A 20,767-nucleotide genomic window follows, 5' to 3' on the forward strand; every position below is an offset into this window, starting at 1 on the left:
CCCGAATCTGACACTACAATTTGCAAATTCAAAATGGCGGATTCAAAATGGCGAATTTTTTCCTAAAAATCCTTAAAAAGTAGTTGTAAAATCCGAATTTTTTTATAAAACGTGTTTGTTTGCATATATGTGGATATTTTTGAGAGGTTGCTGAACCTGAATCAAATTTTGATAATTTAAATTATAAACTGGCAGATCCAAAATGGCGAATAACTTAAAAAATAGTTGTAAAATCATAATTTCTTTACAAAATATATTTATTTCTACATATATTTATTTTTGAGTACTTTGATAAACCTAACTTAAATGTTAACATTATAAACTATAAAATGGCGGATCCAAAATGCGGATTTTCTAAAAAGAACATAAAAAAGAACATTTTTCTAAAACATTTATTGTCTTTATTTTTAACAGGTTGTTGAAACTGAATTAAAGATTAAAAATTTAAATTTCAAAATGCCGGATCGAAAATGGCGGATATTTAAATGAAAAACAAGTAGAATCCAATCAAGCAAATATGGAATTTCATTCTTAAAAAAAAAAGATAAACAAAAATTTTCACAATAATAATAAAAATTAAAATGTATTAGAAAGAATATTAAAAAAACAAATTTTCGATTAGAAGGATATAATTACATATTGGAACATAGTTTTTAATTCCAAACAACTTTTCTTTATAAAAATTTTTGATATTGTGAAATATAAAGGTACTTTACTCTTGAGTGAAATTCATATTTTTGACATACCTCGTACAAAATTCACAAAATTTGATATTTGATGGTTGCATCTTATGTTATATACGATGCAGATTATTTTATAAAGAATAACTTTTTTTCGTAAAACTGATATTAAAAAAGTTATCAATAGGTTCCAAGTTACGCAGACATACTGTATAAGAGCTAAAAAAAATTTTTTTGTTGAACATTTATTATTGCTAAAGCTTATTGTTAAATGTATTTTGGGTAAATTTTACAGAAAAAAGTTTTGATCACTCTGTATATACATTTTTTCAGCGGGTAATTTTCGGTTTTTGTATTACATTTTTGTTATCTTTCTTAGTTTTCTCAAAAATAAATTGTTTCATAAAGTCAGTGTTTTTTAAAGATTACATCCCAAGCTTTAAAAAAATAGCAAAAAAATTGTATTAGATTTATTCAAACTTGAGTAATACCGTCTTAAAATGGTGGGAATTCTGTAAAACTACGAAGTTTTCAAAAATTACATTTTTTGAGACATCGTATTATTTTAATTAAATTTTTGAGATTTTTTTTGAATAAAACATCGTTTAGTAAGATGATTGAGAGTTAAGTTGTGCAAATTTGAGAGTTTTATAAGTAAAATTGTATTAGTTGCACATTTTTAAATCATTTTTAAACAAAATTCATGTAAGGCTCACTTTCCGCTCACACCGTACTTATGTCCATAAATTTTATTTCTTTTTATTACAACCATAAGATAGCTTATTTCATCTTATTTCATGTCCAATTTGTAAAATTTCTTTTGATCCATTAGTTAAAGAATTACATTAAAAAAACTCAACCGTGCACTTCTTCCAACGCTAGTTTACAGTGCGCCAATGTGTGTGAGAAGGGTGACTTTAGCGTTATAAATAAAAAATTACAGAAGCTAGAGATTTAATTTTAGAAAAATCTTTATATAAGGTTCTTTTTGTAAAATTTTCTGAATTTTTCAATGACCAAGTCAGTTTTTTTCTAAAAATTATATTTTCGGAGTTATTTAAAAAAACATCCAACTTCGCTGTTCATTTGTTTAATAAAAAATGAAGCACCCACTTCTCGAGTAGAACTTTTTGTTATGTTGTTTATTAAACATTTCTTAATGAAATTACAAAAAGTTTTATCTTGTTTGATTTTTTCCGAAGTGAAAATCTAAATGCACTCCCCTAATGTTGGAAGAGTTCCTTTTGTGGGACTGGATATATGACATTTCATCACATTCATGGTAAATCGTTGGTATATAGGGATATAGACTAGTGGCCAAAATTCTGAAAACTTTACAAAAATTTTAGTTTTGTTAGCAGCATTCATCTCAATGAAACTTGTTGCATTCGATTCGTAAAAGCCTTAGGAAACTTTGTGAACTGAAGTGATGATAGCGAAATGAAAATGACATTATTGAACAAGGAAAATGCATTTTCCGAAATGCATTTCGAAGTGTTGAAAAATAATAAAGTTGTAATTCGGAAAAATTGACATAAATGAGTTATTAAGGTGTCTCCGAGGCACCGATGCCACTAGTGGTCACCAGGTGCCTCGGAGACCATCGTCGTCATGATATTCTATTTCGGCGAACCAAAAACTTCCGAGTAGTAATATTGAACTCATTTATATCAATTATTCCGAATTACAAATTTATCATTTTTCAACACTTCGAAATGCATTTCGGAAAATGAATTTTCCTTGTTCACTAATCCAATTTTCATTTCGTCATCATCACTTTAGTTCACAAAGTTTACATAACATAAGGCTTTTACGAATCGAATGAAACAAATTTCATCGAGATGAAGCTGCTAACAAAACTACAATTTTTCTAAAGTTTGCCGAATTTTGGCCACTAGTGTACTATATAGGGCTGAACTGTCCAATGTTATGGTAGGTAGGTAGATACAGCTGTGGCCGTTGAATAGTTTACACCCGTTAATGTTAACTGTTTAACACCAAATTCTCACTGGTAGGGAGTCGAACTCATTCGCGGTCAACGTAAAAAATAAATAGACGAGAAGATAGCTGCAGTTTTTAGTGACGTCAATCTAAAGGAGTATATTATAACCATATATGAAAATAAGATTGTTGTTTTAAGCATTTTCTTTACAATTTCATCAAATTTTCTCACCTTTTAAACATTCCTTCGATTTCAACAAATGTTTCAAAATCTAAATTAGCTAAATCGATTCAGTTATTCTGAAGCTGTTATAAAAAAAGATATAAAAAAAATAAAATGACGTTTATTAAACGTTTATTTTACGTTAGTGTTTACGTCCAGGACAGACTGCCTGACTTGTTGCATTAGACTTTTATAGGATTAGATAATTATTAATTAAAGATGTACATAGTATTAAAGTACCATATCTTAAAATTATATTCACCACATACTAAACGACTTACCTGATTTTCGCTACTTAGTAATTTGAGCTGATCGTTGATTAGGCTGTACTTGGCTGACTCTTCTTTCCTTAACGCCCTTTCTTTCTTCAGTTCTGGGCTCCAGAAAGTCTTGATGGAATGCATAGACGATCCCAATTTTTGATTGGTCAGTTCTAGTTCTTTCTTTAGGTTTGCTAGGTCGCGCTGAAGGTCTGAATTTTGGTGCTGAAGTTCTCCGATGAAGGGCTGGTGAGAGGTGGGAGATTGACGGGCGGATCTGGAAATAAAACTACTTCAATGTTAAGATTATAGTAACAAATACATAGTTACTAGACAGACTTATTACTAATTAAAAATATTCATAGAAATTATGCAGCAAACACATCAACATCTCAGAATATCGTAGGTAATGTAAAGAGATGTCTAATAAAAAAGGAAATAGCGAGGAAGAAATACAAAGTAGAATTAAGAAGTCATAGCGACTATCCGGACACTAAATCTTTTTGTTTATGATAGACCCTTACAGTTGTGAAACTACTTTTAAAATTGATTTTTAATCGACTGCCTTGCTCGAAAATTAAGCGAGATATATTATCCAGGCAACTAAGGTTTTCCCCGTAACACTGGCCCCATCAGACAAACGACAGTTGTTGCGTAGCGTGGAGCTTTAGAACTGTTATCTTTCTCTCTTTCGTCTACCATGCATTCAAGCTGGATTTCTGCTTCTTGCAACTACATTTATACCTGGTTGTACCAACAGATCTTAAGCTCCAGCTTAGCTAAGCTCTACTTATAGATAAGGCCTCCTTGAGTATCACTTACCTTATTATCAATTATATTAATTATTATATTATGGTATTCTTATTGTAATATATTATAATTATATTATATTAATTCTTATGATATTCTCGACTTAAGCTTAAGATCTGTTGGTGCAACCGGGAATTAGTCTCTTATTAAAATTTTCTTCTCATATTTTAACATCTGGTCCAGATCACCAATTTCTCTCCTGTTCTATCTGTTGATAATCTAGGTTTGAATTTCTTGCTATTCTGATTAAACTTCTAGTAAAATTTTCGCGTTTCCATTTGTGTGTTATACTTCTGGTTATGCACCAAGGTTCGGTGCTTAGTCCTTACTTATTCCCATTAGTTTTGGACCAGATAACAGCGAAACTACAGGGTAGCATTCCATGGTGCCTAATGTATGCCGATGATGTAGTGTTAATAGGAAATAGTGAAAGAGACTTAAAAAAACTGGAACAGTGGAGACAAGCTCTGGAGGAAAAAGGTTTAAAACTTAGTAGGACAAAAACAGAGTATTTGGAATGTTCATTTAAGGATGGAGTTACTACAAATAAAACGGTATCTTTGGATGATGAAATGATTGTGAAAAGCAATAGTTTTAAGTACCTAGGATCGATATTACAGAGTAATGGAGAAATAGATGGAGATGCATGCAGTAGAATTAGGGCTGGATGGATGAAGTGGAAGGAAGCGAGTGGTGTGCTGTGTGACAGGAAAATTCCATTGAAGTTGAAGGGAAAATTCTATAAAACAGCCATAAGGCCGGCTATGATGTATGGAACTGAATGTTGGGCAGTGAAATAGAAAGAGGAACAACGAATGCATGTGGCGGAAATGAGAATGCTTAGATGGATGAGTGGAGTGACAAAGAAGGATAAAATTAGAAATGAGTATATTAGGGGAAGTTTAGGTGTGGCACCAATTAATACCTTAATTAATAGACCTTAGAAAAGCGTATGATAGTGTCCCGCTGGTTAAATTATGGGAGGCACTGGAGAAAACAAATGTAAATATAGAATTGGTTGAAGCCGTAAAAACGTTGTACTACCAACAAACAACAAGAATTAAAACGGGAAATCTCATAACACCTGGATTCACAGTAACTAAAGGACTAAGGCAAGGATGCTGTATCTCACCAACACTATTCAAAATATACCTCGAAGCAGCACTCAACAAATGGAAGAAAAAATGTACGAATATGGGCATACCACTAACGGACTCAACTTTGTACACGCTGTGCTTTGCGGATGACCAGGTGATCATCGCACAGGATTCTGAAGATCTTAGTTACATGATGCGAAAACTATTAGAAGAGTTTACAGAGTGTGGCCTAGAAGTGAATATGGAAAAAACTGAATACATGAGTATCGGAGGAGACCAACATAGCCTCCGAGTAGAGGAAAATCAAGAAATAAAATTATGTGAAGACTACAAATACCTGGGAGTAAAGATCACTTAAGACGGAAAATTAGATGCAGCTATTAAGGAACGAAATATACAGGGTAGGAAAGGCATATCCTTACTAAACAGCGTACTGTGGGATAAAAATATTTCTAAGGAGAATAAAAAAAGAATATATAACACTATAATAAAAAGCATCACAACATATGGATGCGAAGTGTGGCCCATAAAAGACAGAACAGAGAAAATGCTTAGAGCAACAGAAATGGACTTCTGGCGCCGTTCAGCGGGAATATCTAGACGCGACAGAATAACAAACGAGAGAGTCCGAGAAATCATGGGGGTTACACATACTATTGTTGACGACATCAGGACGAAACAACTCAGCTGGTACGGACACGTAAGGAGAATGCCGGAGAATAGAATACCAAGACAAATCCTCGAATGGCAACCAAGAGGAAGGCGCAGACCAGGAAGACCTAGAAGAAGTTGGAGAAAAGGAGTTGATAGAGAAATCAGGGACAGAGAACTCGAGGACGATCTATGGAATGACAGAACGAGATGGAGATTGGAAATCGGAAGACGTCGAAGAACGTTGTAAACCGATATTATATATATACCAATTAATACCAAAATGAGAGAGCATAGGTTAAGATGGTTTGGTCATGTTCAACATCGAGACGTTAATCACCCAATACGAAGAATAGCTGAAGTGCAGATTCCTGGGGGGAGTAGGAGAGGAAGACCAAAGAAGACCTGGGGGGAGACGATAAGGCAGGACATGTTGGTAAAGGGGATTAACATTGATATGACCCAAGATAGAATTGTGTGAAGAAATACAATTATTGAAGCCGACCCCGCATACGGATAAGGCAAAGAGAATGATGACTTCCCTAGTTCTTTCAGTAGATATTACATTGTAATATATCGATAATATATTTCTACTTATACGATCCTAATATAATTTATCGCACCTTCTACTATTTTATACGCGTGTTCAGACATCTCTCCTTTTAATTGGACACCTTTAGCTCTGAAAACAAATTCATAATCTCGATACTGAGTTATTGTTTCTTTCTCACACGTTTTCAGCATTCATAAAAACAATTTATAGCCAAAATTCACCATAATATGTGGATTAACATAGCTGGGATTAGAAGCTCAAGTTCAGTTCGCTATTGCATTATGTTTCCCAAACTACTAAAAGCTCATTGTGGTAACAGACCGTCCTAAAAGGTTTGTTTACTCTAAAATTTAAATTCGATACGCACAAAAGTTAATAATTGATTTCCTCCTCGTTGAAAAAGTCTAAAGAAGCCAATTTCTTATGCTGCTCAATTAGTCAGGTTAGTTACCAACCAATGACAGAGTTAGTCGGACGCCTTTAGCACAACTTAGAATGCTGTCTCCCGAGTGTCAAGCAGCCTCAATTCACATTTTTGTCGTTACTCTCTTATGTCCATAGTTTGGACAATCTCACGTTTATTACGCGAATTTTTCATTTTTGTTTTTAAGTGTATTAAAATTAGTAATCGCTATTATTGTACGGGGGCATCCATAAACTACGTCGTAAAAAATTTGGACTTTTTAATACCCTCCCCCCCCTCCGTCGTAATTCGTCGTTTAGAGACGACCCCCCCCCCATGTCGACGTCGTTATAGCAACTCACGACGCCCCTTCATTGATTTAAAAAAAAATCAATATTATTTCTGGTTTTTTTTAAATCAAATATGAGGGGGTACGCGTACAATCTTGGTCCAATGCTATTTAAATGCATTAATTATTTTCGAATCCTGAGATAACTAATAAATATATTTGAAAAATTTAAACGTAGAATAAAATATTACATTTTTACCGAGAGCTAAAAGTCCCTTAGAATAAACAAAAGGTTTCTTTTGAATGAAATATTGGAAATGAAAAATCAGACTAAATTTTCTTTTAAACCCCTGTAACTTATTAAAATAAACATTATAGATGTTTTCAGGAACTTTTGGCCCTCGGCAATAATGTAGTCTTTCAATCTGCGTTTAAATTTTTCAAAAATCTTTATTAGTTTTCTTAGTATTCGAAAAAAATAAATACATTTAAATAGCATTGGACCAAGATTTTGCGCCTACCCCCTTAAGTAATTAAAATTAATAATTCACTTAAAAATAATGTAATTTAATAAAAAATATATGAATACAGGATTTAGTTAAGCACATATACTTTATAACATACGTTACTACTTATAAATAAATAATTTTAAAAGTCTTTTTCTTTTCCCAACCATTCACTGATATTATTAATCATATTATTTTTACATTAAGTTTACAAATTTTAATAATAGGTATAACAAACAATATTAAGGCGTATCAGTCAATAAATTATCAATTAAATATTAAATGAGAAAACAATATACCAGGTTATATTATTAGCATTTTAACAAAATTAATGATATTTTAGAATTATAGATTATATTTTCTGAACGTTTGTTAAGTGAAAAATAAACAGATGAACATTTGATAAATATTTTAATAGATTTAAAACTTGACTACTTGTAGTTAAATTTTCATTTTAAAGAATCATACTAATTAGTTAGATAATAATTGTGTATAAAAGACTCGGCGAAAAAACGAATTATTTTTATTTATCCAGAGTAACTAATATTTCTAAAATATTTTTTTACTGTGATTTGTTATTCTTAACATTAATCATAAATTTAAAAGGTACTTACTGTAACAAAAAAGTTTGTAAACGCAGCCTTCCTTTTTGTCGCTGATTCCAATAATTTTTTTATTTCCAAATCGGTATTATTATGTAGGTCATTAATATCTGCGTACTTTTTTTTCAATTCACTCCACAACTCATTAGCCTTATTTTGACAAAAAACACCACTTTTATCGGGGTATGCTTTCTTAACTGCATCATATAAATCTTGATATTTATTTTGTTTTGATTTCGATGCCATTTTATTTCTATTTCTTCAGAACTGTTGTTTCACACACATATGCAGCACATAAATGAACTAACATTGACAAATATTAAATTGAATTTAATATTTTTTGCTTCCAGCCGTTGTTCTGTATATAGAAGCGATTGTTTAAACCCAAAGAACAATGTCTTATTGTTTTGCTGTCCTGTACAAAAGTGCTACCTAATATTATTTTAACGCTGTGACTGATAATAAAAACGAAATGAAAAGTATGCGATAAAAGTATCTATAATAGAATTATTGTTTTTAATTTTAACAAAGGTATATTTATTCGTAAACGTTTTGTTCTATTTTCAATTTCATATCAAAAACTATACGTTTTTATATGAATATCTGATACTTTAATGCTGGTAGAAACTAGTAAAAAATTATTTTTATAGACACAATAGCGACAAATTTAAATATAGCTACCAATATATTAAACGACGTCGAATGGTCACTCATACCCCCCTCCCCCCTGTCGTATTCCGTCGTAATAAGCAAGCGCCCCCCCCCCTCCCTCTTCTCAACGACGTAGTTTATGGATGCCCCCTACAGTGTTTGTGTTATAAAATAAAACGTTTATCTCCATTTATTATTCAATTCAGCACCGATTTACCCCTTGCTTCGACTCGACAAATATAATCAGAATCTTCTTATACCCTATTCCACGAACATACGCTTGTTTTGGATTACTTCGACAACGAATATTTTACTGTGTAAAATAAGAAGAACGAAAGTAAATTGCAAATTACATTGTTGTTTATTTGAATAATTATTAGCGCCATTTACTTTCGTACTTCTTATGTTGCACAGTAAAATATTCGTTGTCGAAATAATCCAAAACAGGCGTATATTCGTGGAATGGCCCATAATCAACCACTAGAGAAGCTGATTCCCGTCTTATGTGAAGAACAAGAGACATTGACCAAGTCAATTGATCAACTGTTTAGAACACTTCACCAGTATGCACCAGTATGCACTTCACCTTTTCTATATGCTCCTTTAATTTTTTGTTCATTATTCGTTTTTCGTCTCGTCTCAGGTGCCTATACCCTTCCTTTACTTATATCGTTCTTCTTCCTAGAGCCTTGTAGATTAGGGTGGGCCGAAAAAACTAAAATATTTTTTTTCAAGTCGTAATACCGCGGAAAAGTTGCGAATGTATGAGACTAAAAAGGGGTAAAAATTTAAAAAATATGGGTTTATATCTTCCGTTCGCGCATGAGCCATAAAGTTTGCCGAAATTGGTAAAAAACTGATTTTTTGCGATAATTGTTAACAGATTAAATTTAGCGTGGATACGTTTGTAATAGCTCATTTTCTCATTCTTAATAACCATACTAACTAAATTTAACCGTGTTATTAAAATCTCTTAATATTGTCCGTTTGCGCAAAGGCATAAAAATAGCCAAAATGTGACAAAATTGCATATTTCATACACGTTTAATTTTTCGTAATTAAGAGTTTAGTTGAATGAAAATAATACTCACATATACATTTTGTTGAACTTGTATTGAGGACACTTAAAATAAACACACTTTAAACACATCATTTTCAGAACTTTAGTAGGCTATTATTTAAAAATATTGTTTGTGAATATAGAAAAAACCAAATTTTTTACGAGATGCAAGTTTTCAATACGACAATATGGTCCAATGTCCACCAGTCCATTGTCCGTCCAGTCCATCTTGTATTATTTTAACACCTTTTTGCTATTACATAGTAGAATGCACTTTGAACTATGATTTCTGTGTAAAGTCCGGCATTGCAGACATTGATAACAATGTTGTTCTTATAAAGCCGTCGCGATTCTCAGCTCCGCAAACTTTTCCAGCGGCTTCTGTTACGAGTTTTACACATCGTTCTACTGCCTGAGTATGAACGGGAAATGACTTTAATATTACATCCCAGTTAGGGGCTGAATCATTCTGAATAATTGATGTTATTTCTGGTTGTTGTTAATGTTATTTGGTCAACAGGGTTGTTGACCCTGTTATTGAGCGCAATGCTTTTTTCGCCCATCCAGAACATTTGATGTTGGCCATGACACAAGATAACAGAAAACATATAAGAGAGCTTGGACTTCGCAGAATTCTGAAAGCTAGACAGCTAGATAAAACAAGATCTAACATTAGAATATTCAAACTGCCAAAACTAAATTTTGAATGTCGAGACTAGTCAGAAATAATTCATTGGTTAGACTATGAGTTATTTTCTCCTCCATTATTAAAAGATATAAATGATGATGAAATAACATTAATTATTCAGAGTGATTCAGCACCTAACTGGGATGTAATATTAAAGTCATTTCCTGTTCATACACAGGCAGTAGAACGATGTGTAAAACTTGTAACAGAAGCTGCTGGAAAAGTTTGCGGAGCTGAGAATCGCGACGGCTTCATAAGAACAACATTGTTAGTCTGCAATGCCGGACTTTACACAGAAATCACAGTTCAAAGTGCCTTCTACTATGTAATAGCAAAAAGGTGTTAAAATAATACAAGATGGACTGGACGGACAATGGACTGGTGGACATTGGACCATATTGTCGAATTGAAAACTTGCATCTCGTAAAAAATTTGGTTTTTTCTATATTCACAAACAATATTTTTAAATAATAGCCTACTAAAGTTCTGAAAATGATGTGTTTAAAGTGTGTTTATTTTAAGTGTTCTCAATACAGGTTCAACAAAATATATATGTGAGTATTATTTTCATTCAACTAAACTATTAATTACGAAAAATTAAACGTGTATGAAATATGCAATTTTGTCACATTTTGGCTATTTTTATGCCTTATGCGCGAACGGAAAATGTTAAGAGATTTTAATAACACGGTTAAATTTAGTTAGTATGGTTATTAAGAATGGGAAAATGAGCTATTACAAACGTATCCACGCTAAATTTAATATGTTAAAAATTATCGCAAAAAATCAGTTTTTTACCAATTTCGGCAAATTTTATGGCTCATGCGCGAACGGAAGATATTAACCGATATATTTTAAATTCTTACCCCTTTTTAGTCTCATACATTCGCAACTTTTCCGCAGTATTACGACTTAAAAAAAATAATTTTAGTTTTTTCGGCCCACCCTATTGTAGATGCTTAATTTTTTTCGTTGGATTACTTATGCACACTCCTCATCGTAAGAGTCTGTTATATTTTCACGCTTTTGCCTTCGAATCACTTCAGTTGCTAACATATATAATAGGGTTCTATACTGACTCCAATAGTTATTTTATTAACATCTTCCTCTATTTCACCTGTACAATCTACAGTTCTCTAGGTTACCTTCCAGACTTTTCTCAAACTTTTTAGCTATCGCAGTTTTTTAAAGCGTCTACATTAAACATTTCTACAAATCTTCTTTCTTTCTTTTCATAGTGTTAATTTTGTTTTGAGATGAAAAATAAAATTTGAAAATATTTATTTAAATTAAAATTTTTAATTCAAATTAAAGTTAACTTTCAGTTAATATTGTACATTATTTTAATTCATTGTATATTATTATGTATAAGTTTAAATTATGTACAGTGTGTCAATTTTAAAATTTACAATGGGCTATATCTGACGAACAAAAGCTGATATCGAAAAATGCTTAAAACCGTTTCTAGGATAATAAGGGGGAACTTAAATGAGATGAAAGATAACTCACCCCCATCAACCCCCTAGGCTCCATCCACCAAAACCAAAAAATTTTAAATTGAAAACCCCTACTTGTGATACATCATTGAAAAGACTGTAAAAAATGCTATCCAATGGTATAAATAATAATTATACAGGGTGTTAATATCATCCGTCTTACTATTACTTTTGTATTTGTAATGCTCTCTTCCGGACTATTATTTTGAATGGTAAGTGTCCGTCGGTACTTTTTTTTTTGTTAAATAAAAACAATTTGCGGTTCTTGCAAAACAAGTTGAAAACATCTGTTTTTGGGTTCTGTCAGATTCAATAATTTTTGTTTATTTGAGACTTTTGAATGTCATTAGTTTTCATCATTTGTACGATCGATAGGTACTACTGTCATTGAGCTATAGTTGTCACGATGGTTTACAGTATACCTTTTTTTTCTTTTTCCGTAGAGCCTACTGCATCAACACGTCAAGTGTCTGCAATGACAGGACTTTCACATGTGTCGGTTAGAAAGGTGTTGAAATTACATAAGTCTCACCCGTACAAAACACAAATTCTTCAAGAACTAGGCGATGATGATCCAGACTGACGAATTGAGTTTTGTGAACGCATGAGTGAAAGAATTCGCGTTGAACCGAGAATGTTAAAAAATATTTGTTTCACTGATGAATGTACTTTTATGCTGAATGGTAATTTAAATAAACAAAACTGTCGGTACTAGAGTGATGCAAACCCGCATCTATTCAGAGGTCACACTCAATTACCTTAAAAACTGAATGTTTGGGCAGGAATATTAGGCGATGCTATAATTGGCCCCTTGTTCATACCAGGTAATTTAAGTGGCCGACATTTATCACGATATGCTGGAAAACACCATCGAACCTTTAATTGTGCATGAATTTGAGAACCAAAGGAACGACCAAGGCAACCTAGCTATATACGAAGATTGGCTGCACTTCCAACAAGATGGACACCTTCTCACTATATAGCTTCCGTTAGGCACTGGTTGGATACTAAGTATCCGAACAAATGGATTGGAAGGAGAGGTCCCATTGAGTAGCCACCGAGGTTACCAGACTTACAGCCACCTGACTTATTTCTATGGGGTTAGCTTAAGTCAGTTGTATATAAAAATCAACCTGCGCCACTTGGGAAATTCCGAGAAAGAATTACGCAAGCATGTCGCGCTATTACTAGAAAAACATTTGCCAAAATTCGTGCATAATTTGAAAATATTCTGTATTCGTCGGCTTAAGATGCAAATGGCCTAACTCCAAAAATTTAAATTATTCAGGAGATGCAAAAACGTGTCAGAATTAGAAAATAATAATAAAACAAGGTAAGTTTCCAAAATATTTTATTTTGTTTAATGCTACAACATAGAAAATACTTGCTCTTGTCAAAAAGAGGCTTTATTCTTGAAAAATTAAGAGTTAGGTAATATGCGTTCCCTGAGCATGGGTTGGCATCAGGAGATAGGCAATAATCTAATTAATTGTGCAACTTAAGTATAAAAAAAATTTAAAGACGGCAACACAAGACAAAAGACAAAAAGAAAGAGGCATTTTACAAATGTGGTAAGTTATCATAAAAAAAATGAAAGTCCTTAGGAATTGACGATTTAAGGTCCATTAAGTGTTGAAATTTTTCCGATTTAATTGGTATTGGAGTCGGATACATTAACGGCAACTCTTCTAAATTCCAGATTTTTTTATCTTTTTTCGTGATTCTGTAAGGCAAAGGCATCCATTCTTCTGTATGCCTGATTTTAAAGAGAATTCCGTGTTCATTATACTGAAGTGCTCTAATGTTTGTTACAGTAGGATCACCTGACGATCTACCAGGACGGATGGAACTAATGTATTGAACTTCTTGAAAGTTTTTGAAATATGTATGATCCAAGTACTCCACCACGTAGGGTTTCGGATTTATACGAGCAGTTTGACAAATATTGACATAGTCTGCTGGGACATTTATGACTCGGTTTTTTAGTTTTCGCTCGATTGTGGAGTGCATTGAATCGCACTCCATTTGCGTATGCCCTTTTTCTAAAAATTTTTGCTCAATTGTAATCCCATGCTTTTGTGCAAAGTTGAAAAGTGCATTGGCAAGAATTGCATTTCTGTTTTGTCCAGTGCAACCATCACTGTACAAAATGACTTTACTAGTAGAGTTTTTTTGGGGTATAATATTAGTCTCTAAAAACTTGTAAATGATGGTAGCAAATGTGTTGGCAGTTAGTCCAGCATGACCCTCATGCCAGAGGAAACAATATCCATCCAAGGATTTAATGTCCATAATTGTAAAATTATGGACTATTAATTTTGTTTTATAATATAGAGCGCTGACATTAGATTTTGGACTCAGTAGAACTGATTGCAAATCCATTGAAAAAACTTCTACATCTTCTTTTGTTTTGTCAACCTCTTTTTCCTTTCGTGCCTCCTCCTTTTTCTTCTGATGTTCTTGATAGGTAGCTTCGTCAATATTACCAGTCTTGTAACCCACACACGTATCACATTCGTCCTTTTTAGGTGAAAAAAGTGCTAAATTAAAATCGTCGAAACTGTTATTAAATGCTGCAATAGATAGCGGTTGTGAATCGTTTTTTGTACACCAGTCATTCTTATAAAACCGGTATAGGTAATTCCATTTTTGTTTGCCAAGATCTTTCAAGGTATAATTTCTTTGTGCTCTTTCGACAATAATGTGACTCTAGTTTTGGAAGAACTGTAAAGAAATTGCACAAATTTTCTTTTTGTTTGTCGATTTTCGCTTTTCTAGGAATAACTATTTGGGAGGAATTATTATCACGCGTATCATTAAGGTCATCATCCACCAAATCATTTGCAGTGTGTTGTGATTTATTTTTTTCAATCAACCAATGTGCAACAGTTCTTGGTGCAACTGAAAGAGTATTGCAAAACATTGTTTTGCACACTCTTATCTTGGATGTTGTTTGAAGAAAATATATATAGGAAAATTCCCTTCTTGACTCGTTCTCTTTTTTTCGATCCCTAGCTCTTGAAGTACTTTTCTTTTCAACCAGCGTCCTTAGAAACAATTGTTTTTCGTTCCACAAAAAATTCCAAAATCTTGTAAAAATTTCTGTTCTTTGATCTTCTGTTATCTCATTGCACTTCATTACTGATTTCCCATTATTCATTACTGATTTACCACTGCATTTGCATCTCGGTCCTATAGATTTTGCTTTTTTTTTAATATCATAATTCCATTTTTCTTCTTGCTTTTGTTTTCCAAAATATTCCTTTCCTTCTTGTCTCAAAATCTTATTTTTATTTTTTTTCCATTCCTTTTGATCTACATGACGTCTCTTTCTGCGTGTCCGTGAAGGGGTTTGCATTGGAGTGTTATTTTGTAGCTCTTCTACTACTTCATTTTCATTTTCACTTGAACTTGTTTCATTTTCACTGGGTTCATAAGATTTATCTGAACGACTAGAAGAAGCTTCAATAACTTCTTCTTCCAAAATGGAGGTTGGCACTTCTTCACCATGAATTGATTCTGGAACGAAATTCTGACGATCTTCTGGTTCAATGTTCAGCTAGGGTGAGTAAATCATCATCAGTAATTAAATTGTCGTCAGCTAATAAGTGGTGATTAGATGCTGAGGAGCTTGCTAGATTAGTACTATCAGCTAAGAGTGTAGATAAATCCTTATCTTGATCAAAAGTATCACAAAATGTTAACAAATCTCTTGTTACATCGCTTTCGGCATCGCTTTGTCTGTTGGGCTTTTCCTGGATGTTTTGCTTAGCCAATAAAAGCATTTTCATCGCACGGGATTGCGGTTTCATTCTGAAATATACAGCGTTAATTAGAAGGTATACTTTTATGTACCTAGCTAAGCAAAAATTCAGAATGTTATTATAGGGAAAAAAATATTAAAGGTAGGTACCTATGTGGTTTATCATCGAAACTATAATGGCCTATCTCCTATCCAAACTAAGTAAATATAAAATGAAAATTGCCTAACTCCAACACGATATTTTAACATCAGATTTACCCAAGAACGCACAAAAATTAAATACTAAATTTATATTCTCTAGATAATTTGAACGTCAAAGGTAATTAAAGCATTAAAAAATTATTGATACTTACCTCAGATATTGTTTTATGCACATAAAATTAAGAACAACAACGTTTCACCTGTTATTACCATTACACACTGGGAGTTAGGCCAACTGCGTATTGTTGAAAATCAAGCCGGAGATAGGCGAGTTTCGACTGGTATTTTGTCGCGGCATTTTTGACATTTCGGTTGTTAGGCGTATTTAAGTCGACGCGGTTAATTTTTATGAACCCAACCAACCTAAAATGGTAATTTGAGCTAAAAGTGGAGTTAGGCCATTTGCATCTTAAGCCGACGTATTATTGTTTACAAAACAACGAAACCCACTTTGAACATTTACTTAATTGACATTCTTAACAAATTTGTAGTTCAACAAAAACCTCATTAAATTTATCCATTTCAGCCAAAGTTTCACAATAATTGTTTCACCCTGTATAATTATTATTTATACCATTGGATCACATTTTTTATAGTCTTTTCAATGATGTATCGTAAGTAGGGGTTTGCAATTTAAAATTTTTTGGTTGTGGTGGGTGGGGCCTAGAGGGTTGATAGGGGTGAGTTCTCTTTAATGTCATTTTAGTTCCCCTTACTGTCCTAGAAACGGTTTCCAGCATTTTTCGATATCAGCTTTTGTTCGTGAGATATAGCCCATTGTAAGTTTTAAAATTGACACACTGAATAAGCTTAAACCTAATAACACTAAGCAAATAAAAGAAAATAAGGAGGTTTGTACGAAACTATTAATTCGTCTTTTTGGTATAAAATGACCCAAAGACCCAAACCTCATTCCTTAAAAGTCAAAAACGAAGAACATAAACCCAATTATGTCGGCAACCGAGCATACACAAGAGAACATGAAGAGAAATAATTAGGAAGTTAAAAAATAACAAACGCCCTCCGGAAAATGGAAACATTTCTCCCGAAATGTTTAAGATATAAAAATCCTTAAGCGAGCTTAATGCGCGAGGTGTAAAGATGAAAGGATATCAAGAGAACGGAGAGTAACACGATCTGTGTAATTTATACCAAAAGAAATGAAACGCCACGCTCAAGTAGCAGAAGGGTATCGTTTCGGAATATCTAAAAGAGTCTAATTTCCTAAATAATTTACCAGAATTTTTCCGCGACATTTCTTTTATATACAGTGAGCACGTAAAAGTTGGAATAAATTCATTTTCTTGAGATTGGATGATTTTGAAAAAAAATCCCGAAAGAGGTCAATTCTTATTTTTAAATTACGAATTTTTGGCATATTTTATATCAAACTAGTGACGTCACCATCTGGGCGTGATGAGGTCATCGATGATTTTTTAAATAAGAATAGGGGTCGTGTGATAGCTCATTTGAAAAGTAATTCAATAATATAAACATTAACATAATTATTTATACAGGGTGCCAAAAAAAAAATTTTTTATTAAATTTATTGACATAAAAAGAAGAATGTATGTAATTTATTTAATTCAAAAAACATTTTACTGCTCTCAGAAAACAGAAAAAATGTATATTTCTAAAATAATCATTGCTTTTTGCTTAAATTAATTGTTCAAATTTTCACGAGGCTGGTGGGTGGCTGCTTTAATATTGAATTTAAGCAAAAAACAATATTTATTTGCCAAATAAACATTTTTTTCCTATTTTCTGATAGCAGTAAAATGTATTTTGAATTAAATAAATTACACACATTCTTCTTTTTATGTCAATAAATTTAATTTAAAAAAATGATTTTGGGTACCCTGTATAATTGAATAAAGAATATTACTGAATAAAGAATTGAATAACCTTTCAAATGAGCTATCACACGACCCCTATTCTTATTTAAAAAATCATCGATGACCTCATCACGCCCAGATAGGTGACGTCACTAGTTTGATATATAATATGCCAAAAATTCGTAATTTAAAAATAAAAATTAACCTGTTTCGGGATTTTTTCCAAAATCGTCCGTTCTTGAGAAAATGAATTTCTTCCAACCTTTACGTGCTCACTGTATATACGAGGCGTTTACAGTCCGTCTAATTTACTTACCGTTGCACGTCATTATCTACGCCAAAGATTTAAGTTGACATAGTTGCCAAAGTATAAAAAAATCCTGAATCCATTTTAAATCAAATAGATCACATTAATTATTTTAAACGTGGATTATACAACAAAACAAATTAATATTCAATGTAAATAAATAAAAACTTAAGAACTAGAGAACAAGAATTAAGTTATAATCTTACATTAAAGTAAATAATAAAAACAGTAAATATAATAAAACTTATAGTAAAGAATATAAACCAGTTCGAATCTATATATAAACCAGTTCGAATCCTACCAGGGGCAGAAATTTTTCATTTATTATAAATTAATAAATGAAAAATAGTTTCTGTCCTTGTGGGATCGGTACTCACCGGAGGGACCGCAGACGTTCGGAAACAATTAGCGTCTCTTTGCAAAGACAATGACGTCGACTTTGCAAAGTAACGAGACACTTACTCAACACACACACTACACATTACTCCCCTGACTTAGTAATAAGTTATACAATTACGTGGCTAAAGGTTCTAGTTCTAAACCAAAGCCAGAATCAGAGAGAAAAAAAAAAGAAAAAAGAATATAAACAAATATGAAGTGTCATCACCGCAACTGTCAAATAAATGTTACCAATTTATTCTAAATTGTCAGCTTCGTTCGATTGAAGTTTCAGTGTGTTCCAAACAAATGTGCTTCATAAAAACGCTTTATAATCCATTTATACAAATTAAATGAAACATATTATTATGTATTTCTTTAGGTTAACATTACTAGAAATATTCAAATATTATTTCTACGCGTATATAATAAAATATGTCTAGTGGCTGTAATTCCAATGTACTTGGAAAAATTATTCTAAAAAAGAACACAGCTACCGCCTAAATATTTCGTGTTGGTATCATGTGACGTCACAGGCTATGACGCGGATGACGTGCAACGGTAAGTAAATTAGACGAAGTATATATATTTGTGGTAACTAATAAGAACTATTAAAATACAGTGTGGGCCAAAGAAAACAGTCCACCTCGATATTTGGCAGTAGTTATTATATTTTAAGGAAATGCCGAAACAGGTCGATTTTTGATCTAAGGGGGACGCATTTTTACGGTACATACATCTGTCATTTGTGAACCTCCTCCCTTCCACTTCCCCTAGTCCTTATTTTTAAACAGGGAATTGGGGTCGTGTGCTTGCTCATTTTAAAGGTTATTTAATTCTCTATTCAGTAATATAAACATTAATATATTTATTTATACAGGGTGCTTGTAAGTTGTGCTATAATAATAAAAGTTTTTAATTTAATTAATTGACACAAAAAGGAGAATGTATGTAATTTATTTAATTCAAAATACATTCTACTGCAGTCATAAAACAGAAAAAAAAATGTTTTTTGATAAATAAACATTGCTTTTTGCTTGATTTCAGTGTTCAAGCTGTCACCCATCTGTCTCTTGGTACGTTGAATATTGAATTTAAGCAACAAACAATGTTTATTTATCAAATAAACATTTTTTTCTGTTTTCTGTCAGCAGTAGAATGTAATTTGAGTTAAATAAATTACATACTTTCTTCATTTTGTGTCAATTAATTTAATTCAATACAATTTTTCTTGGACACCCTGTATAAATAATTATGTCAATGTTAATATTACTGAATAGAGAATTGAATAACCTTTCAAATGAGTTAGCACACTACCCCTATTCCCTATTTAAAAATAAGGAGTGGGGGATGTGGAAGGGAGGGGGTTGACTAATGACAGATATATGTACCGTAAAAATGTGTCCCTCTTAGATAAAATCAAATCGACCTGTTTCGTCATTTCTTTAAAATCTAATAACAACTGTCAAATATCGTGGTGGACTGTTTTCTTTGGCCCACACTGTACATATATTTAACGTTAAAAACGTCACATCTTTATTAATTCATGTTTAAATAATTATTTTATTATAATTTACATTTATTCAATTTACTAATCTCTTAATTTTTTTTCTTGGTTTTAATATCTTTTTTGTAAAAACAGTTGGCACCCCCTCTCTCTTTAGGAAAAAACCAAAAGAGGGGATTAACCTTACTTTGGTCTGGGCTTCTATAGGGTAATTTAGGGTGATATTATGGTGAATCGAGTGAAATGGTGAAATGCATAATTTCTTTTCTCGGTACACATATTATTATGTCTCTGTAAATCTAAATGCCGACAGTTTAGCCCCGGCGCAAATTGATCGTAAGCCAGACACAACCTGCGTCGGCGGACTGCGTAGACCGTTCTGCGCATCCTACTATCAGTTCATGCGTTCGCAGGTCGAGCTTGGGAAGGTTTGTCATCGACATACAGTTTTCTTGGGTTTGGGACGGGTGACTCACCCAGATGTTAATTTTTACGTGTTTTTGTTTGCGAGATGGAAGTATCTGAAATGAATACGGATGGTAATTACAAGTATTTTCTCCAGCTAAGAGACCGCTTTGAAATTAAATGCTGATAACTTTAATACCAGCAGACCAGATAAGCGGCTATATATTTTACACTATCTTCATGAATAACATTTTATTGCTTTGTTGTAGCACCAGTCAACAAGTTTTCGTTTATTCGTTTTAATATTTTATTGAAATAGTTGGGAATATAATATATCTGATTAAAACAGTGAATTTCTCTCTCTCGTTCCATCCCTCCTTGTGGAGTATTGGGCGCTTATGCGTTTCTTGGCCAAAAGTGTAAGATTGCTGTCTGGCCGGGACAGCGCATCTTCTTTTGTT

General features: G+C 32.5%; 2 protein-coding genes across 5 annotated transcripts in view; both read right to left on the reverse strand.

Moving 5' to 3' along the window:
- Positions 1-20,767, reverse strand: part of LOC114325450 (ELKS/Rab6-interacting/CAST family member 1) — a 607,107-nt gene that overhangs the window by 411,946 nt on the left and 174,394 nt on the right. For 3 of the 4 annotated variants that reach the window (XM_028273526.2, XM_028273523.2, XM_028273528.2), the window contains exon 3: positions 3,126-3,393. In XM_028273526.2, the coding sequence (XP_028129327.1) occupies positions 3,126-3,393 (268 nt within the window). The remainder of the gene's footprint in view (positions 1-3,125; positions 3,394-20,767) is intronic. The other variant, XM_050642808.1, reaches the window with a different exon arrangement.
- LOC126879684 (uncharacterized) lies at positions 14,295-15,094 on the reverse strand. The gene has a single exon (XM_050642870.1). It carries the CDS (start codon positions 15,068-15,070, stop codon positions 14,531-14,533), a length of 540 nt encoding a protein of 179 aa, XP_050498827.1. The 5' UTR covers positions 15,071-15,094; the 3' UTR covers positions 14,295-14,530.

This window comes from Diabrotica virgifera, chromosome 1 (assembly GCF_917563875.1).
Source record: "Diabrotica virgifera virgifera chromosome 1, PGI_DIABVI_V3a".
In the NCBI taxonomy this organism is placed as follows: domain Eukaryota; kingdom Metazoa; phylum Arthropoda; class Insecta; order Coleoptera; family Chrysomelidae; genus Diabrotica; species Diabrotica virgifera.